This window comes from Cetorhinus maximus, chromosome 16, assembly GCF_964194155.1.
Source record: "Cetorhinus maximus chromosome 16, sCetMax3.hap1.1, whole genome shotgun sequence".
In the NCBI taxonomy this organism is placed as follows: Eukaryota; Metazoa; Chordata; class Chondrichthyes; order Lamniformes; family Cetorhinidae; genus Cetorhinus; species Cetorhinus maximus.
Genome location: NC_135894.1, coordinates 76,763,653 through 76,790,477, shown reverse-complemented (window position 1 = coordinate 76,790,477; position 26,825 = coordinate 76,763,653). Strand labels below are relative to the sequence as shown.

The window sequence follows — 26,825 nt, the reverse complement described above, 5'->3', positions numbered from 1 at the left end:
AAGGCAGTGGGACCAGATAGCCATGGCGGTCAATGTCAGGAATCTAACCCCAAGGAACTAGATGCAATGTTGTAAGAAGTTCAATTACCTCACTAGTGGTCAAGGTCAGCGAATGCATCTTCAAATGCCATATGCCAGCAACTGCACCAATTGCCTCACATACTGCACCACATCCCCATGACTCGTACTTCACATTCTGAGTATTGCCTCGCCCTTAACACGTAGCACTGTTGCAAGTCTCATATCCACTTCCCACTGTTTACACAGCTGACAATTATACAACCATGATACCCACATCAGCAAAACAGATTGCACTACAATTACTGACACACTTCCCTCTCTCCAGCAGGTCTAACTAATGCCTTGTATAGTTTTAGCAAGTATTTTAATACTCCATTCCCTTTGAAATAAAGGTCAGCATTCCATTTGCCTTTCCTATTACCTGCTGAACATGTTTGCTAGCTTTTTGGAATTCACACACGAGGACTCCCAAATCCCTCTGTGCTGCAGCTTTCTTCAGTCTTTCTCAATTTAAGTAATATTCAGCTCCTCTATTCTTCCTGCCAAAGTGCATAATCTCACATTTTCCCACATTATATTCCACCTGCCAAGTTTTTGCGCACTCACTTAACCTGTCTATATCCCTCTGTAGACTCTTTGTGTCATCTGCACCACTTGCCTTCCCATCTATTTTTGTGTCATTCACAAACCTGGCGATAGTACAGTCATTTCCCTCATCCATAATTGTAGCCCCAGCACAGATCCCTGTGGCGCTCCACTAGTTACAGATTGCCATCCTGAAAATGCACCACCCTCCTCGTATTCCAACTCTCTGTCTTCTATTAGTTAGCCAATCCTCTATCCATGTTAATATACTATCCCCAACACCATGGGCTCTTATCTTATTAAGTAGCCATATGTGCGGTACTTTATCAAATGCCTTTTGGAAATCCAAATATATTACATCTACTGGTTCCCCTTTATCTATCCTGCTTGTTACTTCCTCAAAGAATTCTATTAAATTTGTCCGGCATGAATTCCCCTTCATGAAGCCATGCTGACTCAGCTTGATTTAATTATGCATTTCTAAATGCTCTGCTATCCCAATGACAGATGTTAAGCTTGCTGCCCTATAGTTACCTGTCTTTGTCTCCCACCCTTTTTGCATAAGGGTGTTACATTGGCAGTTTTCGAATCCTCTGGGACTTTTCCTGAATCTAAGCATTCACTTTCTTTGCAGCTATTTCCTTTAGTATCCCAGGATGCAACCCATCAGGTCCAGGTGACTTATCGGCCTTTAGCCTCTCTAGTTTCCCTAATGCATTTTCTCTCATGATAGTTATTGTATTTACTTCCTCCCCCAGTTTTGCCCCTTGATTATTTAGCATTTTTGGTATGCTATTAGTGTCTTCTGCCATGAAGACTGATGCAAAGTATTTATTCAACTCCTCTGCCATTTCCTGGTTCCCCATTACTATTTCCCCAGCCTCATTCTCTAAGGGGCCTATATTGACTTTGGCCGCTCTCTTCCTTTTTATATACTTAAAGAAGCTCTTCATTTTATATTACTTGCTAGTTTACCCTCAAAGCTTATTTTCTCCCTGTATTTCTTTTTGGTCATCTGTTGATTTTCAAAACTTTCCCAATCCTCTGGCTTACCACTAATCTTTGTCACATTGCATGTTTTTTCTTTCAATTTGATACTATCCTTAACTTCCTTGGTTAACCATGGCTGGTTTATCCCCTTCCTAGAGTCCTTCTTCCTCATTGGGATATATCTTTGTTGCAAGTCATGAACTATTTTCTTAAACATCTGCTATTGTTCATCAAACATCTTTTCTGATAAGCTGCTTTCCCAGTCCACTCCAGCCAACTCTGCCCTCATAGTCCTTTGTAATTACCCTTATTTAAGTTTAGCACAGTAGTTTCCGGCCCAAGGTTCTCACTCTCAAACCGAATGCTAAATTCCACCATGCGATGGTCACTATTTCCTTGGGGATCCTTTACTCTGAAATCATTTATTAAACCTGCTTCATTATACATTACCAGATCCAAAATAGCCTGATCCCTGGTTGGATCCATAACATATTGTTCTAGGAAACTGTCTTGAATACACTCAAGGAATTCTTGCTCGAGGCTACCTTTGCCAATTTGATTTTCCCAATCTACATGAAGATTAAAGTCATCCATGATTAATATACCTTTTTTTTTTACATGCCCTCATTATCTCCTGATTTATTCTCTGTCCTGCAGCATGGCTACTGTTAGGAGGCCCATAGACTACTCCCACAAGTGTCTTCTTCCCCTTGTTATTTCTTTCCTTCCACCCATATGGATTCTACATCTTCCGATCCAAGATCATCTCCTGCTATCGTACAGACTTAATTTCCATTTCGTACTAACAAAGCTACCCCACCATCCTTTCCTTCCGGCCTATCCTTTCGAAAAGTCACATATCCCTGAATATTTAGTTCCCAGCTTTGATCTCCTTGTAACCACGTCTCCGTAATGGCTTTAAGATCATACCTATTAACCTCTATTTGTGATGTTAATTCATTTATTTTGTTCCGAATACTACGTGCATTTAAGTAAAGCACCATTAATTTTGCCTTTTTACCACTTTTTCCCCCCCACTTTGACGACATTTGCTGCTGTTTTTTTTCATTCATCCTCAAGGTATGGACTTCACTGGCTGGGCCAGCATTAATTGCCCATCCCTAGTTGCCCTTGAGATGGTGGTGAGCTGCCTTCTTGAACCGCTGCAGTCCACGTGGTGTAGATACACCCACGGTCCTGTTAGGAAGGGAGTTCCAGGATTTTGACCCAGCTACAGTGAAGGAATGGCGACATATTTCCTAGTCAGGATGGTGAGTAACTTGGAGGGGAACTTCCAGGTGTTGGTGTTCCCATGTAGCTGCTGTCCTTGTCCTCCTAGATGGTAGTGGTCATGGGTTTGGAAGGTGCTGTCGAAGGAGCCTTGGTGAATTCCTGCCATGCATCTTGTAGATAGCACACACTGCTGCTACGATGGTGGAGGGAGTGAATGTTTGTGGATGTGGTGCCAATCAAGCGGACTGTTTTGTCCTGGGCAGGGTCAAGCTTCTTGAGTGTTGTGGGAGCTGCAACCAGGCAAGTGGGGAGTATTCCATCACACTCCTGACTTGTGCCTTGTAGGTTGTGGACAGGCTTTGGGGAGTCAGGAGGTGGGTTACTCGTCACAGGATTCCTAGCCTCTGACCTGCTCTTGCAGCCACAGTATTTATATGGCTAGTCCAGTTCAGTTTCTGGTCAATAGTAACCCCCAGGATGTTGATAGTGGGGGATTTAGTGATGGTAATGCCATTGAACATCAAGGGGTGATGGTTGAATTCTCTCTTGTTGGAGATGGTCATTGCCTGACACTTGTGTGGCGTGAATGTGACTTGCCACTTGTAAGCTCAAGCCTGGATATTGTCCAGGTCTTGTTGCATTTGGACATGGACTGCTTCATTATCTGAGGAGTTGCGAATGGTGAACATTGTGCAATCATCAGCGAACATCCCCACTTCTGACCTTATGATGGAAGGAAGGTCATTGATGAAGCAGCTGAAGATGGTTGGGCCGAGGACACTACCCAGAAGAACTCCCGCAGTGATGTCCTGGAGCTGAGATGACTGACCTCCAACAACCACAATCATCTTCCTTTGTGCTAGGTATGACTCCAACCAGTGAAGAGTTTTCCCCCTGATTCCCATTGACTCCAGTTTTGCTAGGACTCCTTGATGCCACACTCGATCAACTTGGCCTTGATGTCAAGGGCGATCACTCCTACCTCACTCTGTCCTTTCCTGGCACACTCTGATTTCATTACCTAAATAGCTGCCCTGCAATGCTGCCATATCCCTTTGCTTTGTAAGCCTGCGTATCCCCTCTACCCCTCTATTTAGCTTAAAGTGCTCTCTACAGCCCCAGTTATTCGATTCGCCAGGACACTGGCCCCAGTATGGTTCAAGTGAAGCCCGTCCCACTGGAACAGCTCCCTTCTACCTCAGTACTGGTGCCAGTGCCCCATGAACTGAAACCCATTCCTCCCACACCAATCTCTGAGCCATGCATTTAACTCCTTGACCTTATTTACCCTATGCCAGTTTTCCTGTGGTTCAGGTAGCAATCCCGAGATTATTACCTTGGAGGTTCTGCTTTTTAATTTAGCTCCTAACTGTTCAAATTCTCTCAGTAGAACCTCCTTTCTAGTCATATCAATGTCATTGGTACCAACGTGGATGATGACAACAGGATCCCTCCCCTCCCACTCCAAGTTCCTCTGAGGTGTCCTTAATCCTGGCACCAGGCAGACAACAAAGCCTTCGGGACCCACGCTCATGGCTGCAGAGAACAGTATTTATCCTGCTAATTATATTGTCCCCTACCACTACTACGTTCCTATTTTCTCCCCCTACTCGAATGGCTCCCTGTACCATAGTGCCATGGTCAGTTTGCTTATCTTCCCTGCGTTCCCTGCTCTCGTCCACACAGCTCCTCAAACGCTCTTTGTTTTAAATGAAGTCTGCGCACACACACTGCTCTTTGGTTTAAATGAAGCCTGCACACTGATCCCGCTCTTTGTTTTAAATGAAATCTGCTTGCTTGCACCGCTCTTCGTTTAAAATGTGAATGGCCCTTCCTCTCAGCAGACTCTCATATCCCAAGATAGGGGCACGAGGACAGGCAAAGGCACACGGAAGACAGGTACTAAAGGGTGATTAGATGATGGCCGGGATTTTCCGTGCCCACCAGCGTCAGGCATGTTCGGTAGCATGAGCGGACAATATGGCGCGATTGGTTTCAAGATGGTGCGAAACCAGTTCGCAATTGTCTGTTCAGCCCACTGATGGCAGGCCCCGTTCTCTGCCATTGGACGTCAGGAATCTCATTGTAATACATCTGCATATTATTATTAGGCCAGTCCGTCGGAATCGTCCCATCCACTGCCCGTTGGATCATCCGTCTACATCAGCTGGAAAGCACGCTGATGTGTTTAACAGCACATAAAAAACATGCATTTGGCGGGCTGCACTTTGAGGGGAACTCTGAGGCAAGTACACAGTAACGTTGTGCAGTGCTCGCCAGGGTCGCTTGTTGGGCTTCAAGCTTCAGGAGCCTTTGGCAGGGGTGAGTGCTGGTGCAGGGGTGCAAGAGCAGCCCTGCCATTGAGGCTCCTTGGGGGAGAAGTTGAATATAGCGCATAAGCATTAGGGGTGGGGGAGAAGGGTGGCGAAGGAATCAGCCACGCATTAGGGAAACCTGTATACAGTGACCATTCCTTTGCAACTGAGACAGTTAACATACAGCCACATTGATATGTTTGGAGTCGGGCTTCTAGCCTATCTTCCCACTCGAGCAATGCAGAGGCAAGGAGCCACCAACTGCTCCAGAGCTTTTCAACCCTTGGGTACAGACTGCAAAGTCATGAGCAATTTAGTGCAGAACAGTTGGATGACTGCACACATTGTACAATCTCCTTGCTAAAGCTGGCCATGGAGCAGTCACTGCTGGAGGCACTCACAGCCCCTGGCAATGTCAGCATTCCGGTTTGGACCAGTCTCCCCCATGGTTCAACAGTGCAGCCTTGCAGCGTGGATTAGGAGAATTCCTGCGCCTGAGCTGAGAGCACAGCATGCAGCCCAGTGGGCAAAGCTGTCGCCAATCATTCGGGTGGAATGGGGTGTAGGTGGTGGTGTTTTGGGCAGCCATGCAGTGCACTAAACTCTGGCCATCCAAGTGGTGGCCAGCACTCTCTGGGAAGCATTAAGGGGCCTTCACACCTAACCAGGACAGGTTCTTAGTACACCCATGCTAACCACGTGTCTCTCTCTCTCTTTCAACCTGCAGGAGGAGTACATCAGGATCATGGTGAACTAGTTGTATGCCTGATGGCCTGGAGAGAGCAACTGAGGCTCCTGGTTGCGCAGGGCAGGAGCAGTAACCTCAGGAAAAAGGGGCAGCAAGGGCTCCCACACATGCTGCCCAAGAGCCGCAGCAAGCCGTCACTGGTTGGTGCCTACAACACACAGGATCTATTGACGCCGCCTTTCATTTTTCCAGAAGACTGAGATCCAGTGTCGCCAAAGACTGCGCATTTCTAGGGAACTGGGGAATCTGCTAGCTATTGTAGGATTTGGTGCCATGGGGACATGGAGGGCATCCGTGGCCAGTGGCCGTGAAAGTGACCGCGGTGCTCAATTTCTACGCCAGTGGCTCCTTTCAGGGCTCCACAGGTGACCTCTGTGGGATCTCACAAGCCTCCACCCGCAAATGCATCCATGAGGTCATGGATGCCATCTTTGTGAGGGCACACAACTTTGTGAATTTCGCCCGGAACCAGGACAGCCAGGATGCAAGAGCGATTGGATTCGCCAAGATCTTGGGCTTCCCACAAGTGCAGGGTGCAACTGACTGCACTTACTTGGCACTCAAGATCTCCGTCGCAACACGTGGTGAACTATATCAACCTCCACTCGCTGAATGTGCAGCTGGTGTGTGACCACCAGAAACACATCCTGCAGATGTGCACATGGCTTCTAGGGAGTGTGCACGACTGCTACATTCTCAGACAGTCACTGATCCCGAAGTCTTCCAGGGTCCAGAGAAGCTGCAGGTATGGCTCCTCCAGGACAAGGGCTACCCGCAGAGGATGTGGCTGATGACACCCATGCAACGGCCTCAGACTGCAGCAGAGAGACAGTATAATGAAGCTCATGCTGCAGCTTGCACCTTGGTGGAGCAGACCATCGGGATGCTGAAGATGAGGTTCTGGTGCTTGGACCCGTCTGGTGGAGATGTGTCACGCATCGTCATCATCTGCTGCGCCCTTTACAACCTGCAACAAGCTGGCTGAGGAGGAAATGGAGGAGTTGGAGGTCTGCTCCGATGAGGACCTCACTGACAGGGATTGAGGTGAGGAGGTCCTCAAAGGCGGCGATGATGGGGATGAGGCCCTCGCACTGACTAGACGAGGCAGGCACGCTCAGGAGGCCTTCATAGCTGCTACATTTGTGCAGAATGATGACAACATGCAGTGAGGTGACCCCATAGATCTTCACATTGCATCTGTGAACGTTTGACTCTAGTGAGGCTTATGGCAGCGCAAATACCCTCTGTGAGAATGTTCCCGTCATGGAGACCCTAATAGTTGCTTGATGGCAGGAGGGTGATAACGATATGCAGTGAGGACACTCCATAGATCTTCACATAGCCTCTGAGAATGTCTGACTCCTGTCTGGCTGATGGCAACTCACTTGCGCTCTGTGATCAGCGTCATGTCATACAGACGCAGCCATGAAACTTTAGAAGTACCTGATCCTTTGTCCGCCTTTAGCACCTGAGCCCTTCAGGAGCACAGCATCAGATACTGAACAGATGGGGACCAGCCCCACCTTAAAGGTGCTGAGAGCACACAGGGAGAATGAGAGAACTCTGTGACGCCTGCCCACTACATTCTGGCAGCAATGACAAGCACCGAACGAAGTACAGGCATCTGTAATGTGTCCAGGGGTTGTGAGGCTGGACCATCACTTTGGTCTGAAGGCTGCACGGAGCACAGGGAAGTGGCCCTGGACTGAGACACCTGCCTTTATCTTGTGCAGGTAGGTTTCAAGTCTGAGTGACAAGAAAGCTGCTCATCAGAACAAGGAGCCACAGGCAGGGAGACATTCTTGGGAGTTTATTGACAATAGTTGACAGTATGTACAAATGTTTAACACCCATGCCAGGCTGTGCTTCTACATCTTAACCTACCTAAACGTGCTGCTACACCTTGGTGATCCCCAGACATCCACAGCAGAGATGAAAGCAGTCTGCTGACAGCAACGCCCTATCTGCGATGACCTTGACGGGCGTCCTCTGGGGAGCCGAGACTTGGAGGGCCCTGGCCTGCTTTGGGGATCCTGCTGTGTAGCAGTGGCACCCTCCTCAGCCTGTGGAGCTGGAGCTGCTGAGGTCACAGGAAGGGGGGATTCATTTGGGCCAGACACTCTTGGAGTCACCTGGATGGATGGCCCCGGAGTGTGCACCTGCTGATCCTCCTCCCTTTGGGTGCCCAAGGGCCCCAGGCTGCCTCCTTGATGAGAAGGGGTAGCTGGAGTGAGAGTTCTTGCATACAGACTGTTGGAGGCCAACTATGGCATCAGCGATGGAGTTGAGCCTGCACTGAATGCAGGACCAATGTCCTGGGCCAAGGTTTCCATGGCGGCCGCCATCTTACCAGTGTTGACCTCGGTGCATTGGAATGCCAGCGCTATTACCTCAGAGTGAAAGCGGATGGATTCCGGCATCGTGCCTTGCAATCTGAGGAGTGCAGCAGACATCCCTTCCTGATGTTCCCGAGCTTGCCTTTGCAGCTCAAGCAACTGCAATGTGACCGAGTCCAGAGGCTCATCATCTGACTCAGACTCAGCAAATTTCTGGCCTCCAAAAGTCCTCCGAGTGCCGGACACCAGTGAAGTCCCTGCTGCCAACTGCTGTAGATCAGTCGGTGCAATGTGTTCACCAGGTTGTGATCCCAAAACTATTCGAAAGCTAGGTCCCACCGAGGTGTGTGTCTCTGCATAGGTGGAGGGTGTTGATGAGTGCTTTGCCGGGACTTCAAGGAGGGTGCCTCCAGATTCCTCTTCAAAGGTTTCTTCGGGGCTTGATTGGAGGCCCTGGGTCAGGGACTCCATCAGCTGTTTCCCAGATTTGTCTGTGGAAGCAAAGGGAGATAATTAGTGTATGGCAGTGGCCTGTGAAACAGGACACATCACTCTCAGCGCGGTTGTCTGATGTATGTTGCACTGCTGGACCCTCACTTGGTAGAGCACTGCTGCCTCAACGTCAGCAGAGGACCGATTCAGATCATCACCGGTCAGCTGGATGGCTTTGTTTTCAAAAGTCCGTGAGGACCCTGATTTCAGGCATTCCTTCACCGGTCAGCGACCTCTCTCTGTTGTTGTGTGCTAGTTTGTCCTGCATGAATAGAGATGGAGAAAATGTAAACAGGATGCCTGCCAGGCCATATGCCTGGCACGGGTGGGTGGTGAGTGGTCCCATGGACAGGATGAGGACAATGACTGAGAGTGAGAGAGAGTGATTGTCCCTTGAACCGGCAGTGAGTGAGGGCCCTGTGGATGTGTGATGGGCTTGTGAATGTGAAAGTTGAGAGTGGTGAGAAGAGTGACTTACCCTGGCGGAATGGAGGAGATCATTATCTTCGTGCGGCAGTGGATGGGTGTCCTCTTTTGAAGGGCGTTGGTGCTGACCACCACTGCCACCACCTCCCAAGCTTGGTTGGTCATGCCATTGTCCATCCTGTGGCCAGAGCGGGGGTAGAGGATATCCCGGCGGGACTCCACGGCATCCAAAAGGCGTTCCTGTCGTTAAACCTGGGGGCTGCAGTCTTTTTGCCTTTCAGGGCTCTCTCTTCCCTGCAGCAGTCATGGTTTGGAAGCACTGAGATGTGTGCACACGGCTGGAGTTTAAATAAAGCGCCCGGCGTGCTGAAGCAGCAAGGTGATTGCGGGCGGACGAATGACAGCCTGCCTGCCATGGAAACGTCGTGTTTCCTGGGAATGCATAAATAACGCGGCGGGTTTGGGACGATACAGCGTGAAAACCCACCATCATGGCCGGCAGGTAAAATGTCATTTTACCTGCCCGCTACCACACTTAGTGCAAATCTGGGGCGATTCCACCCGATGTTTGTGTCCCCCCACTCATAGGCAATGAGTTCCAGGTCATTACCACTCGCTGTGCACAAAAGTTCTTCCTCACATCTGACTTGTATCTCTTGCCCTAAACCTTAAATCTGTGTCCCCATCTAGCTAGTCCTTGTACAATCAGCTAATGGGGACAGCTTTCCTTTCTCTACATTATCTAAACCTGTCATAAACTTGTACACCTCTCTCAAATCTCTCCTTAACTTAATTTGCTGCCAGGAGAAAAAAAACATCTTCTTCAGCCTAACCTGTAGCTAACTTCTCTCATTGCTGGAACCATTCTGGTAAATCACCTCTGCACCCTCTCAAGGACGTTCCCATCCTTCCTAAAGTGTGTTGAGAACTGTTGCTGTGGATTGGTATTATTTTCACTGTTTGCTCCATCTCCAAATTTGGCATCATCAGCAAATTTTGAAGTTTTAAACTCCATCCCAATATCCAAGTCATTTATATATAGCAAGTCATTTATATATATCGGCACTGAACCTTGGGAAAAACACCCCAGCCTGAAAAATAACTATTTACCACAACTCACTGTTTTCTGTCCTTAAGCCAATTTTTAAAATCTTCCTATTTCATAAGCCTCAATTTTGTTAAACAAACTTTTATGTGGTGCTTTGTCAAACTCTTTCTTAAAATCCATATAAACAACATCCACTGCATTTCCTTCATCAATTTCTGTTACTTCAACAAAAAATTCAGTTGGATTAGTCAGACATGATCCGCCTTTTACAAATCCGTACCTTGATTAACTCAAACCTCTCCAAATGCTGTTAAATTTTCCCCTGATTATTGTTTCTAAAACCTTATCCACCACTGATGTTAAACTGACCAGCCTGTAGTTACTAGGAACGTCCTTATACCCTTTCTTGAACAGGGGTGTCATATCTTTCTGATACCTCCCTGCATCTTGGGAAAATTGGAAGATTACGGCAAGCCCTCCCACTGTTTTCACCCAGTCTTCCCTTCGCAATCTGGTATACAAGACATCCGAACCAGGTAACTTATTCACTCTAAGCATAGCCAGGCTTTCCAGAAAATCCTGTCTGTCAATTTTCACCCTATCCATTACCTCTCCTATCTTCGCTTCTACCAGTATTTTGTCAGCATCCTCTTCCTTCATAAATGTCAATATTTTTGGCAATTACATTGTTAAGGTTTAATGGCAATTACTTTGTTAAACAGGTGATGGGTATTTGTACACCTATAAAATGGGGATAGCTGGGACACAGGTCAGGGGAGGAGTGTTCCTTGTTCTTTTCCATGATTTATCTAGGCGTTATAATACAAATATTAGAAAGTCCGACAACCATTCACGAATGGGTGGGATGAAAGAAAGGAGCATTCCATTCATTATCTCGTTCTCCCCATCCCCTCGAACCCACCCTGTGTAAGAGGGCTAGTATTAAAAATCTTTTTTTTAGCCATTCTTGGGCATCTTGACCAGCCCGAGTCCCAAAACTTTTCTAGTTGCTTCACCCAAGTAAATTCAGCCTACCATCACCCTGCTAACCATTATTTCATAAATATTTTATAAACAGGACAATTTTCAATAATTTTCAAGTTTACAAGACTAAACAGACTGGCTGAAATAAAATTGACCCTCAATGATTAACTGCAAAGAGCTTTAAGGAACAAATTTTAAAACAAAACAATGCTTTACAGAAAGTAAAAGTTGAGTGCAACAAACCTGCGAAAGGCACAAAATCCAGATATTTGAAGTTGCATCAAAATCCCTCAAGATTGCATGATAATCAGCATCAGATACACAACTAAAGATTCAACAGAACATCAATTCACTCACTTTTGCTGGCCAATCCTGTGGGCCCTCGCTGCTGCCTGGAGGTCATTTTGAGGATTAAAATCACTGTCCACAAATATGACAGTGTCAGCAGCAGTAAGATTCATTCCGACTCCACCTAGATTAAAAAAAAACAGATCAGAGCTGAATCAAACTCAACTTTGCAGAAGATGCCATAAAGCGGGTGAAATATATTGGTTATTGCTTTGGTTATAGGTGAAGCTAATGAAACTGTCGCCCTTTTAGTTAGGACAGGAAGATTAAGACAAGATCTGATAGAGATGTTCCAGATCAGGTAATTAAGTAAGGAGAGGTGGGGCCGATTAGAGACGCATAGAGGCAGAGGCCATGGCTGAAGTGCTAATTTCATCTGTCTTGACCATGGAAGAAGATGCTGCCAGATTCAAAGTGAATGAGGAGGTTGTTGAAATACTAGATGGGCTAAAAGTTGGTATTAGAAAATTTGGCTGTACTTGAAGTTGATAAATCTCCAAAACTGGATGGGATGCATCCGAAGATGCTGAGAAAAGCCAGGGTGGAAACTGCAGAAGCACTGGCCATAATCTTCCAATCCTCCTTATATATGGAGCTGGTGCTAGAGGACTGGAGAATTACAAATGTTACACTCTTGTTCAAAAAAAAGAGTAAGGATAAACCAAGAAACTAAAGGTCAGTCTGTTTAACCCTGGTGGTGGGAAAGCTTTTAGGGAGAAAAAAAATCGGTGATAATATGTGCAGTCTCTCAGTATAGATTAATTAAAGAAAGCCGCCATGGATTTGTTAAAGGCAAATTGTGTTTAATCAACATGATTTTGATGAGATAACAGGGAGGATTGATGAGGGTAATGCAATTCATGTGGTCTATAGGGAGTTCCAATAGGCATTTGATAAAGTGCCAAATAACAGGGTTGCCAGCAAAGTTGAAGCCTATGAAATAAAAGGGACAGTGACAGTGAAATTGGCTGACTGACAGGAAACAGACCAGTGGCGAACATTTGTTTTCGGCACTGGAGAAAGACTTACAGTAGAGTTCCCCAGGACCCGTGCCTAAGACCACCGTTTTTTGTGATATATATTAATGCCCTAGACTTAAGTGTACAGGGCACAATTTCAAAATTTGCAGATGACCCAAAATTGTGCACTGTGGGGAAGACACTGTTAGGTTTCAAGTGGACATGGACAGTCTAGCAGAATGGGCAGACACATGGCAGATGAAATTCAATGGCGAGAAGTGCAAAGTGATATATTTAAGTATGAAGAATGACAAGAGGCAATATAATCTAAAGGGTACAATTCTAAAGGGGATGCAGAAACAGAGAGACATGGGGTATATATGCCCAAATCATTGAAGGTGGCAGGGCAGGTTGAGAAAGTAGTTAAAAAGGTATGCAGGATTCTGGGGTTTATGTATAGAGGCATACAGTATAAAAGCAAGCAAGTTACAACAAACCTTTATAAAATACTGGTTCAGTCTCAACTAAAATATTGTGGACATTACACAGGGAAGGATGTGAAGGCTTTAGAGTGGGTGCAAAGTTATGAGAATGGTTCCAGGGATGAGGAGCCTCAGTTATGTGGATAGATTGGAGAAGCTGGGATTGTTCTCCTTAGAGAAGAGAATGTTGAGAGGAGATTAGATCGAGATGTTCAAAATCGTGAGGGATCTGGACAGAGCGCATAGGGAGAAACTGTTCCCCTTGGCAAAATTTAAGCTGAAAGTCAAAAGAACCAATGGTGATATGAGGGAAAACTTTATCACACAGCGTGTGGTCAGGATCTGGAGTGCACTGCCTGAGAATAGGTGGAGGCTGAGTCAAATGCAGCAAGGCCTGGACAATTTCCAGGCTTGGGCTGACAATGGCAAGTGACATTCGCATCACACAAATGCCAACAATGGCCATCTCCAACAAGAGAGAATCTAACTATCACCCCTTGACATTCAATGGCATTACTATCACTGAATCCCCCACTATCAACATTTGGGGATTACCATTGACCAGAAAGTGAACTAGACTAGCCACATAAATGCTAGGCTAGGAATCCTGTGGCAAGTAACTCACTCCCCAAAGCCTGTCCGCCATCTGCAAAGTGCAAGTCAGGAGTATGATGGAATACTCTCCACTTGCCTAGATGAGTGCAGCTCCAACAACATACAAGAAGCTTGACGCCTTAAGGACAAAGCAGCCCGCTCGATTGGCACCCCATCCACAAATGTTTGCACCCTCCACCACCGATGCACAGTGGCAGCAGTGTGTACCATCCACAAGTGGCACTGTGGCAGCAGTGTGTACCATCCACAAGGCTCCTTAGAGAGCACCTTCCAAACCCACGACTGCTACCATCCAGAAGGACAAGGGCAGCAGACACATGGAATCACCACCACCTGGAAGTTCCCCTCCAAGCCACTCACCATACTGGCTCGGAAATATATCGCTGTTCCTTCACTGTCACTTGGTGAAAATCCTGGAAGTTCCTCCCTAACAGCACTGTGGGTGTACCTACACCACATAGACTGCTGTGGTTCAAGAGGGCAGCTCACCACCACCTAAAGGGTAATTAGGGATGTGCAATAAATGCTGGCCTAGCCAGCAACACCCACATCACATGAATGATTTTCTAAAAATTGTGATTTTTGAAAGGGATTTGGATAATTATCCAATAGTTATCTTATTGGAAGAGAAAACTATGCAGGACGACAGGGAAAGGGTTAGGAAGTAGAACTAGACGAGTTGCTCTTGCAGAGACACAGCTGGCTGAATGGCCTCATTCCATGCTGTAACCATTCTACATTTGAAAAAGAAACATTTAAAAGAGTATAGGGAAAGGGTAGGATGGATAACACCTTCAGAGAGGCACGGTCGAAAAGATGAACCAAAAGGCCTCATCTGTGCTATTAAATTCTATGATTCTGAATAGACAGATTAATTATATGACATATCATTCTTGTTTCTACTAACCTGCCCTGGTGCTTAAAAGGAAAACAAAAATATCTTGTTGATTAAAGTTTTTGATAGCAAGATATCGCTCCTCGCCTCGTATTGATCCATCCAAACGTTCATAACTGTAACCTTAAAGAAAAGAATCACCAAAACATAGAAAGAAAGCCTTGCATTTATACAGTGCCTTACAAGACTTTGGGGTTTCCCAGAACACTTTATAGCCAATTAAATATTTTGAGGTGTAGTTACTGTTGTAATGTGGGAAATGCGGTGGGCAGCCTATGCACAGCAATGTCTCACAATGTAATAATGACTAGATTATTTACTTTTAGGGATATTGGTTGAGGGTTAAACATTGGGCCAATCACCATGGAGGATTCCCCTGCTCTTCTTTGAAATAGTGCCGGGGGTCTTCTGCATTGCCCAGAGAGGGCAGACAGGACCTCGGTTTAATGTCTCATCTGAAAGACAGCACCTCCGACAGTGTCACATTCTATCAGTACTACACTGAAGCATCAACATAGATTATGTGCTTAAGTCTCTGGAACGAGGGACTTGAATGCGCAAACTTCCAATATATCTGAAATATAAGTAACGTGGTTCGTTGTTTTATGTGAGTAATTAGGTTCCTTTCAGCAACCATTATATTTTTGGATTTTTAATTAGATATGTTCCTTGGGCTCAGTGTCGAGACAGTTCATGTAAGCAAGCACTCAAACCTGCAAATTATTAATTAACTAAGCACTTTACTTGAGTCCAAAACAAAAAAAATGTAACACTTCACTGCCTCTACCCAATAACGAAGCTGGTTAAATATCCCTAACAATAAACTTATACAAGGGAGTATGACAGGTCCTGGGGACTCCATTCCCTTAGAAATTCTACCAGGAACAAAGAAAATCACCAGAAGGTGGTGTCGAATTGGCAACTGGTACTACATTAATATTCTACTAATGGGAGTGAGTCCCCCCCTTGTTTGAAAAAAAAAGAAATTTATATACTGCCATTCCCTTCTTCAGGAAGTCCCAAAGTGCTTCACATCCAATTAATTACTTTTTGAAATGTAATGACTATTATGTAAGCAAATGTGGCACCCAATGAGATAAAATCACCAGGTAACCTGTTTTGTGCAGACGGTTGAGGCATAAATATTTATAGAAACATCAGGAAAACACCCAGTTCTCCTTCTGTCTGAACAAACAAACTGGACTTCCAAAAATGCAGTACTCCTCTATACTGTGTAGTTTATAGCCCAAATGTTATCACAGAATCACAGTGCAGAAGAGGCCCTTCGGCCCATCGAGTCTGCACTGACACGTGAGAAACACCTGACCTACCTACCTAATCCCATTTACCAGCACTAGGCCCATAGCCTTGAATGTTATGACGTGCCAAGTGCTCATCCAGGTACTTTTTAAAGGATGTGAGGCAACACGCCTCCATCACCCTCCCAGGCAATGCATTCCAGACCGTCACCACCCTCTGTGTAAAAAAGTTTTTCCTCACATCCCCCCTAAACCTCCTGCCCCTCACCTTGAACTTATGCCCCCTTGTGACTGACCCTTCAACTAAGGGGAACAGCTGCTCCCTATCCACCCTGTCCATGCCCCTCATAATTTTGAACACCCCGATCAGGTCGCCCCTCAGTCTTCTCTGCTCCAACGAAAACAACCCAAGTCGATCCAACCTCTCTTCATAACTTAAATGTTTCATCCCAGGCAACATCCAGATGAATTTCCCCTGCACCCACTCCAGTGCAATCACATCCTTCCTATAATGTGGCAACCAGAACTGCACACAGTACTCCAGCCGTGGCCTCACCAAGGTTCTACACAACTCCAACATGACCTCCCTACTTTTGTAATCTATGCCTCGATTGATAAAGGCAAGTGTCCCATATGCCTTTTTCACTACCCCACTAACATGCCCCTCCGCCTTCAGAGATCAATGAGTGAGGATTCCCAGTGGGGGTCATTACTGGGATCAGTGAGTGAGGATCAGTGAGGGTCAGTACTGGGATCAGTGAGTGAGGATCAGTGAGGGTCAGTACTGGGATCAGTGAGTGAGGATCAGTGAGGGTCAGTACTGGGATCAGTGAGTGAGGATCAGTGAGGGTCAGTCATGGAGAAGGATCATTTAGTACAAGGGTCCTGGGACATCAATAAGCTTGCATGCTGAGGCCTAGAAAGGTTTTAACCCCTGTGTCTCATTTCTATATCCAGACCTCAATTCCCTCTTGAACCAGCAGAAATCATTGCTTTGCTGGGGAATGGGTGTGAAAATTCAGGTGATAGGAGGCTAGGTGCTGGGGGTAGATAGGCAGATCTAGAAGAGTAGGGTAGTTATCCCTGGTGTCCTGGCCAATGTTTATCCCTCAATCAACATCATAAAAACAGATTTTCAGGTTATCACATTGCTATTCATGGGAATTTGCTGTGCTCAAATTGGCTGCCACATTTCCTGTAATACAACAGTGACTACACTTCAAAAGCATTTCATTGACTAAGGCATGTTGAGACGTCCTGTGATCATGAAAAATGCTATATAAACGAAAGTCTTTCTCCCTTTTATCAGTTCACTTTGCTATTAACCTCATCTACACATCACCTCTAGTGGGAATTGCTTCATAGTAATGCTAAAAACGACACAAGAACACACAAATCAGGTTTCCCCGTAACTTTTAGAATGTGAACGCATTGTGCGTTTACAAATTTCCCCCATTTAGAGGGTATGAATTGAAGTTAATTTTGATCTTTAGTGACAAAGTAAAATAGATTGAATATCAGCTGTTTTACACTACTGCCCAAAGTCAAAGTACCTCCAATTTATCAATGTGTATCAATAAAGGGATTATTTACGATGATAAAAAGGTGAATTCCTAAGGACGGCTCTTCCTGTAAGTTAGTTTATGGAGACCAAATCAAACTTGTTTTTAACAAAAATCTGCAAAAGTTTTATTCATTTAAAAAATTGCAAAAATTGTTTTTGACAAAATAGGAATACAGCACTCCTCATGCAGCTCAGCAAACTCATAAAACAATAATGAATTTAACTTTCTAGTGGCATTTCAATATCATGGAATGCAGGGTGTGAATTAAATGACTGATAAAAATAGTTGATAAATTCTTCTTTTTGATCTGCCTGAAAGATTTCAAATTACAATACTCAATATTAAAATTTGCAATTTTAATAAAATCTTAATTACTGTTAGGTATTGTTCGCAATCTTGTAATTAAATGATTGACTCTGAAAGAGCATATTCCTCTATTCAATAAGTACTAGGTGTAATTTCCTCTTTTGTCGCAAGAAATTGGTAACAACAGTGCAGTGTATGATTTGAACCTTTAAACAGGCATATTGAATTAAACTTTCTGTTGGGGCCAGTTATGTGCATACTGGGCAAACTATAGCATGATTTTAGCCTTTAATCTCAAGCTTACACAGTTTGAGAAGGGAGGACAGAATTTTCCTTGCAGGTATAAGAAAAAATATTAGGAAGGCAGGAGATATACCTATCAGGAGGATGGACAGACTGGGTCCCTTTGCTCTTGAAAAGCGAAGGCTGAGGGCTGACCAAACGGGGGTCTCTAAAATTCTGCAAGGTTTTGATAAAGTAGACACAGAGAGAATGTTCCACATGTGGGGAACAACAAAACTACAGGTCATTAATATAACACAAAAGCAAAATACTGTGGATGCTGAAAACCTGAAATAAACCTGAAGGTTGGACGGGCAGGGTCTTTAACAATCTTAATTATCCTGTCAATGGCCTTAATCCGCCCCCAAATTGCCGACAGGAAAATCCTGGCCATTAACTCTGTTTCTCTCCCCACAGATACTGCCAGGTCTGTTGGCCATCAATATAATATAGTCACCAAGAAATCAAATAAGGAACTTCTTACCCAGAGAGTAGTGAGAATGTGGAACTCACTACCACAGTGGGTGATTGGAGCAAACAGTATAGATCTATAGTATCGATAGGAAGTATATGAGGGGGAAAGGAATGGCGGGCTATGCTGTTGGAGTTAAGTGAGGAAAGACAGGAGTTGGCGTGACTGGAGCGTAAACACCAGCAAGAACTGGTTGGACCAAATGACCAATTTCTATGTTGAATATTCTATGTAGTACCATGTAATCCTATGCACAACACCTTAAAAGGACTGTAACATGTATTTAAAGATAAATTAACTTGCACAATTTAATGGGGAGTATCAACTGCAAATTTTGGAATGTGGTAACCAGCAGTTCTAAAATAAGGAAAATTTAATATTTTGGAGATTCAAAACTGGAGCTATTCCTGTGAGGCATAGACACTTCAACACTTGAGCTAAGAATCGGCCATTGGAAATAGTAAAGGAACCTTACAATGCAGGAGGTAGATGCACAGAAGTTTCTAGGCATCAACAAATGCAGCGACAAGATTATCTACGATACTTAAAGTACACGTGGCACCAAGAGTTTCCTCTCAACCCATTACATTTTGTCTGTGGCTACATGCAAAGCACAAAGATACCCATAACTGTACACTGTTTAGCACATCGCAGCAAGGGCATTTCACTTTCAAATTTTGTTACACTTACAGCATTAAAGCTGTACCCTGAAAACATTCTGCCAACAAACATAACTTCATGATGTATGATGACTTACACAAAAAGGGTGGTAAATGAGGGATACAGATTATCTGCACAGCTGGTGGAACAAGAAACTTTAATGGGTTTCAAGAAGGAACTAGACAGTTTCTTGTCAATGAATAGGACTCAGGGTTATTACAAATGCACCTAGGGAATACTGCAGATAGGTGGACTAGATGGGCCGTAGGTGGTCTTCTGCCTGGAACAGTTACTATGTTATCTGCATACAAATGTTAGAGGCACTTGAATGTTCTCTCTTCAAACTCCAACATCTTCTTAAAAACAAAAAACTACTGCGGATGCTGGAAATCCAAAACAAAAACAGAGTTACCTGGAAAAACTCAGCAGGTCTGGCAACATCGGCGGAGAAGAAAAGAGTTGACGTTTCGAGTCCTCATGACCCTTCAGCAGAACTGAATAAAGTTAGGAGAGGGGTGAAATATAAGCTGGTTTAAGGTGGAGGGAGAGAAGTTGGGGGGGGGTGGTGGTAGTAGGGACAAGCAAGCAGTGATAGGAGCAGATAATCAAAGGATGTCACAGACAAAGGAACAAATACGTGTTAAAGGTGGTGATATTATCTAAGAGAATGTGCTAATTAAGAATGGATGGCAGGACACTCAAGATGCAGCTCTAGTGGGGGTGGGGTGGAAAGACTGACAGGGCATTACAGATTTAAAAATAATGGAAATAGGTGGGAAAAGAAATATCTATATAAATTATCGGAAAAACAAAAGAGAAGGGGAAGAAACGGAAAGGGGGTGGGGATGGGGGAGGGAGTTCAAGATCTAAAGTTGTTGAATTCAATATTCAGCCCGGAAGGCTGTAAAGTGCCTAGTCGGAAGATGAGGTGCTGTTCCTCCGGTTTGCGTTGGGCTTCACTGGAACATTGCAGCAAGCCAAGGGCAGACATGTGGGCAAGAGAGCAGGGTGGAGTGTTAAAATGGCAAGCGACAGGGAGGTTTGGGTCTTTCTTGCGGACAGACCGCAGGTGTTCTGCAAAGCGGTCGCCCAGTTTACATTTGGTCTCTCCAATGTAGAGGAGACCGCATTGGGAGCAATGAATGCAGTAGACTAAGTTAGGGGAAATGCAAGTGAAATGCTGCTTCTCTTGAAAGGAGTGTTTGGGCCCTTGGACGGTGAGGAGAGAGGAAGTGATGGGGCAGATGTTGCATCTTCTGCGTGGGCATGGGGAGGTGCCATAGGTGGGGGTTGAGGAGTAGGGGGTGATGGAGGAGTGGACCAGGGTGTCCCGGAGGGAACGATCCCTACGGAATGCCGCCGGGGGGGGTGATTGGAAGATGTGTTTGGTGGTGGCATCATGCTGGAGTTGGCGGAAAACTTGACTCGAAACGTCAACTCTTTTCTTCTCCGCCGATGCTGCCAGACCTGCTGAGTTTTTCCAGGTAATTCTGTTTTTGTCCAACATCTTCTCATTACTTCGGCTTGCAGGACAACTTGGAGGGAGCAAACCCAAAACGGAAAGGGCATCCGAGTATCAAGCTGGGGTCAGCATTGGAAGAGTTTAGGAAAGTGGCACAAAGTGAATCACAGAATGTGAATGAGAAAGAGCATGTCATGGTAGTTGTGGAGGAGAAGCAACTTGCCCTGCAAAGAGCTAGTTCATGTCCTACTTCAGCTGCAAAGTTCAGATATTCTGATCCGATGGGACTATATATAAAATAAAGCTGCTATCAGAATATCATCATCTAGTCTAACTTGATACTGCGCATAACAACATTAGCGGTGCAGCAACATCAATGGATGTGTTAATTGCACCCAGTCGCAACCAAGGACACATGGTAACACCATGGGCATTTGTAACTGAGCCAAGTGGCAGAAGTAATTTACATAGTGGAAGAATCTCTCATGAGTCTGTACACTGCTGGAATAGCGGCCTTGGACTTGAATATATAACAGCCTCGCTTATGACACATGTTTTAGGATCAGAGAGCCACTCCTGTGTGGAATTGATCTGCATGTCAGACTGGAGCATGGTAGGTGGCCTAACTCCATCATTGCCCCCCTTTGGAGTTCAACATGAGCAAACACCTGCCTTCAGACATTCACAGATAGGTGAGCCTGGATTTGTGCAATGTGAGCAAAGGCGGATGTAGGCAGACCACCTCAGGTGTAACCATATCGTCCAAATATCGCTTCTTTCATCCTCTTCTTGCATCTACAAAAAAAACTCTAGAGAGGCGTACTAATTGCAACAAACATTTCAGCAATCTATGTTCAAGCAACCAAAATTAGCTGTTTTCCTGCAAGAAGTCACTTCCTGGACCAGACTTGAATATTTTTGACTTGTCCACTAACTATTTATGCAGCAACAAGATTACATCATAATGAACAGAATTTCTATCAGATTAAAGTGGCATATCAGGATACATTATGGGATCACCCATGCTAGCACAGGTTGTGGATATAAGTTTTAAAAGTGTTCGCAGAAAAAAAAACTAGAATGGGTGCAATAGGGAAAATGGCCTTTTGGCCAAGCCAGGAAGTTAATAACTAGCCCATCAGCCAGTTCATGATAAGTTAAGGAATGTGACCTTTGGGTCAGGATAAAATAAGTTGATGAATGATCTCTGAGTTATACTGTGATAAACCATTTGCCTGACCTCAGGGCCAAGCTAAGGTATACAGATAAGATAATTTGGCACTGCAGCAAAATGTCAGGATAAGATAAGCAAGGTCCATGTTTTGGAATAAACTGTGGACATCATTTGTGCTGAAGGTCAGATCATTCCGTGATTGTTTTACAAACTCATTTGTAATTACGGATGTAACGAACTAGACGTATAAGAACATTGAGAGTTAATGATGAGGTATCCCAAAGATGGTATAAATAACTGACAGAAATTGTGTAACTTCGAATTGACTTCTTAGAGCATTCTGAGAGAGCATTTCCCCTGTGTGCATACTTGTACTGAACAAACTGCTGCCTTGCTTTTATCTACAGCTGACTCTGTGTCAAGTGTCTTTTAGATGCTCCCCAAAAGGATTAACATCAAATTAAATAATGTAATACTGTTCTCACGTTTGTCTTTTATTAATCAAAAAGACTTGTCAAAACTTAGCAAGTTCAACTGCGATCTGGCAAAATGGAGCCCAGGCCTTTTCTGAGACCTCAGATGCCATTTTGGTTACAAAACTGGAAATTGAGACAAATATACTGCAATATTCTGCAAATGTTTTTTTTTCCAACACTTTTGGCTTAAATGTAATCAATGTATAAAATCATTGGTAGCTTTTACCTCTATATTCCATATAGTCCTGCAAGATGTCCAGCATTCTTGTCATCTGAGAAAACAGCAACACTCGATGACCTCTGTAATTATTAAAATAAAATTGCAACTGAATAATATATTCTTTGTTTAAGATGCATTGTTCTCTCCAGGTTTGTTCTCCCTTTTAAAGTCTACATCATGCATGTACCTCTGGTAACAGGCCTTACTGATGATACCAAATATACTGGTGTATGACAACATATTACAAGTCACAATTTTTCAGGAAATAAAACATTTAAGTTGGTCTTTTATTATAAAGTTTAATATAAAGTTGGAATTCCTAGAAAAGCACATTCGCAATCTTAGCCTGGTGTCCAGGAATGATAGATGAGGTAACTCCCATCGGCAAGGAACACAAGCCTCATGGTGGATGGTTTTAACATCTTTTCAGACTTTGTACTAAAAAACCTTTCATGCATAATTCTCAAAATATTTTTGCATGAAAATATAGACAATACTAAATAGTTAACATATTCCCCCATTTTAAAATAACTTAATTTGTTCATTTATCTTTGGAAAAGTGTAGCAATAAAAAAGTGCTGAAAACTACAAAAATAAATCCAAAAGCTTTTACTTTAAACTTCATACACAGAGTATTTTATCTCTATTTTTATATTGATGAAAACGACAAGGTTAAATTATGTGGCAAAAACTCAATTCTTACCACCTAGACCTCAACGATTGTCTATTAATGCAACATAGATTATAAATTCTTCTGGCAGATTATAAAGGCTATGGGCCAAGTGCTGGTAAATAGGATTAGGAAGGTAGGCCATGTGTTTCTCACGTGTCGATGCAGACTCAACGGGCCGAAGGGCCTCTTCTGCACTGTGATTCTGTGTGATTATCAAATTCTTTAAATGCTGCAAATCTAACAAACTGGCTAAACTAGTCCAAAATGCTGGCTCAAAAAATACGGATTATACCAATGCAAAGGTGGCTCTCAGTCAAAAACTTTTGCTTGAATGTATGGTATATAAGCCAGCTTTGCCATATGTTTTGCATCAGAACAAAGTGGTTTGGCTTTCCCCTTTGATGAACTAATTGATCAGACAGAGATTCGCACTTAAGCAAGAATTTCATACCACTGTAAAGTAAATTAATATTGTACCGCTATTACCATCTAGAGCCAGCATTATTTTGTGGGATCTATTAATTCCGCATCTCTTTAAGCATGCACTGACGGAAAACCTGATTTACTCCCAAAAAATGATTAGTTTTGACTTGACATATACCAACCAAAGTAAAATAATCATACTGAAAAAAGCGTACTGACATTGTGATTTCAGATTAGAATCTAATAATCAGACCTGGGGTGCAGAAATGCCAGTAATTTATCCAGTAAGTGAAGTTTACCACTCGCTTCCACAAGATGATCTCCAATCTGGAATGGTTCTGGTTCCACACCTAAGAAAAAATTCATGAGCAGCAAACTGAAGTAGGACTGAGAATTCAAACCAGTCATTTTTTCCTTTCACTCTTTCAGAAATGAAAGCAGCAATTATAGTAAAAATAGATATCAACTGTTTCTCAATTTGCTACTGGAAACTTTATTTTGTTAATTTCTTAGTTTTCTGTATTGATGCTTTACAACATTCAACATGAGAAGTAAAGACTTTTTCCACAGGCAGGAAGTACATTCATTTTGAAAAGTATAATATACAATATTCGCTAAAAGATAAAGCTTCTGTCCTGTATTGTTCATCTCAATATATTTCAAACTCAAAAATTCAAAGAGAAGCAGGGCTTTTTCAGTATTTTTCTTTATCCATTCACAGGGTGTGGGCGTCACTGTCTAGGCCAGCATTTATTGCCCTAAACGCCCTCGAGAAGGTGGTGGTGAGCTGCCTTCTTGAACCACTGCAGTCCACGTGGTGTAGGTACACCCACAATGCTGTTAGGAAAGGGGTTCCAGGCTTTTGACCCAGTGACAGTGAAGGAATGGTGATATATTTCCTAGTCAGGATGGAGAGTGGCTTGGAGAGGAACTTCCAGATAGTGCTGTCCCTATCTGTCTGTTGCCCTTGTCTTTGTAGATGGTAGTGATCATTGGTTTGGAAGGTGCTGTCTAAGGAGCCTTGATGAGTCCCTGCAGTGCCTCTTGCAGATGATACACACTATGCGTCAATGGTGGATGGAGTGAATGTTTGTGGACGGGATGCCAATCAAGCAGGCTGCTTTGTCCTGGATGGTGTCAAGCTTCTTAAGTGTTTGTTGGAGTTGCAGGCAAGTGGAGGGTTTCCATCACACTCCTGACATGTGCATTGTAGATGGTGGGCAGGCTTTGGGGAGTCAGGTGGCGAATTACTCACTGCAGGATTCCTAGCTTCTGACCTGCTCTTTTAGCCACAGTATTTATATGGCTAGTCCAGTTCAGTTTCTGGTCAATGGTAACCCCCAGGATGTTGATAGTGGGGGATTCAGTGATGCTACTGCCACTGAATATCAAGAGGCAATAGTTAGATTCTCTCTTGTTGGAGATGATCATTGCCTGGCACTTGTGTGGTGCGAATGTCACTTGCCACTTGTCTGCCCAAGCCTGGATATTGTCCAGGTCTTGCTGCATTTGGACATGGACTGCTTCGGTATCTGATGCGAATGGTGCTGAATATTGTGCAATCATCAGCGAACATCTCAACTTCTGACCTTATGATGGAAGGAGGGTCATTGATGAAGCAGCTGAAGATGGCTGGGCCTAGTTCACTACCCTGAGGAACTCCTGCTGTGATGTCCTGCAGCTGAGATGCCTCCAACAACCACACCCATCTTCCTTTGTGCTAGGTATGACTCCAGTGTCCCAGCATTCCAACATTTCTTCCTTAACCAATACCATCAATAACAGTTTAACTAACCAGTCGTCTCATTTTCTATCTGGGTGACCTTGTGTGCAAATTAGTTGCTGCATTTTCCTAACTAATGACAGTGACCACAATTCTAATGTAATTAATTGGTTGTGAAGGTCTTCTGGGCATCCAGAGGATCTGAGAAGTCTCCATATAAATGCAAGTGCAGTCATTCTTTGCCACACAAGCTTAGACCACTATGTGCAAGACTGTCAATTTTGTGGTTAGTCTTACCCAGTAAAAGTTACCCAAAACCATTTCACCTGAAATACTTATAGCTTCTTTTTTCTACCACTGCCTGGTTTGAATTTAAATTTAGATCACAGAGGTGAAACAGAGCACCAAATGACTTTCAAATCTTTTTCAGAATGATTGCTCCACTTACCATCAAAAAGATAAGGATGGTCAACACATTTTCTAAGTTGGATTAAGATATTCATCAATCGAGCTTTCTTGCCCATTTCATTCTCAAATGCATCTGAAATTAAAATATATATTTTGAAAGAATCAAAAACCATTGCACCGGAACTTCCTTCTACATTACAATTCTATAGGAAATATATTCAACTGTTAACCTTATCATGGGAGTTAAGAAATGATTGTGAATTCAAGGAATATTCAAAATAAAACAACTTATAGCCTTTAACATAATGAAACATCCAAAGGCAGGAGCATTATAAAACAAAGTATGACACTGAGCCACATAAGGAGATATTAGGTCAGATGAGCAAAGGCTTGGTTAAATCGAAGAGATAGGTTTTAAGAGTAGGAGGCCTCGTGGCACAGTGGTAGCATCCCACTCCAGACGCTCCAGGTTCAGATCCCACTCCAGGATTTGATACATACGAATTAGGAGGAGTAGGCCACTTGACCCCTCTAGCCTGTTCCACCATTCAATAAGATCATGGCTGCTCTGAATGTATCAACCTCATATTCCTGCCTACACCCGATAACCTTTCACCCCTTTTTTGTTCAAGAATCTATCTAGCTCTGTGTTAAAAATATTCAAAGATTCTGCTTCCACTGCCTTTTGAGGAAGAGAGTTCCAAAGACACTCAACCCTCAGTAAAAAAATTTCTCATCTGTCTTAAATGAGCAACCCCTTATTTTTAAACAGCGACCCCTAGTTCTAGATTTTCCCATAAAAGGAAACATCCTCTCCACATCCACTCTGTCAAGGCCCCTCAGGATCTTATGTTTCAATCAAGTCGCCTCTTACTCTTAATTCCAGTGGATACAAGCCTAAACTGTCTAGCCTTTCCTCATAAGCCCATTCCTGGCATTTAGGCAACTGAAAGCACATTCATCACTGATGGAGCACCTATAATTGGGAGTGCACAAGGAGTCAGAATTAGAGAAGCACAGGTATCTGTTAGGGTTGTGGGGTTAGAGGAGATTAGAGAGATGGGGAAGGGAAAGGTCATGAGGGGGTTTGAAAACAAGAGTAAGAAATTTATAATTCAGTCGACTATTTTGCATTTTCTGATGTTCAATAAGCCTGTGGTGAGATGCAGTGATTTGCAAAGTACAAAACTTAGCAGTTAGCATAAACTGTGGTTGTGAAATGTTTGATGCAGTGTTGTAAATGTG

At 43.9% G+C, this 26,825-nt stretch overlaps 1 protein-coding gene across 1 annotated transcript in view; it reads right to left on the bottom strand.

Annotated features, from left to right (window-relative positions):
- Nucleotides 1-26,825, bottom strand: part of chd1l (chromodomain helicase DNA binding protein 1-like) — a 115,784-nt gene that overhangs the window by 37,874 nt on the left and 51,085 nt on the right. The window contains exons 9-13 of the mRNA XM_078560132.1: nucleotides 25,621-25,713; nucleotides 23,703-23,799; nucleotides 22,360-22,433; nucleotides 14,490-14,600; nucleotides 11,536-11,650 (exon numbers count right to left, since the gene is read on the bottom strand). Of these exons, the coding sequence (XP_078416258.1) occupies nucleotides 11,536-11,650; nucleotides 14,490-14,600; nucleotides 22,360-22,433; nucleotides 23,703-23,799; nucleotides 25,621-25,713 (490 nt within the window). The remainder of the gene's footprint in view (nucleotides 1-11,535; nucleotides 11,651-14,489; nucleotides 14,601-22,359; nucleotides 22,434-23,702; nucleotides 23,800-25,620; nucleotides 25,714-26,825) is intronic.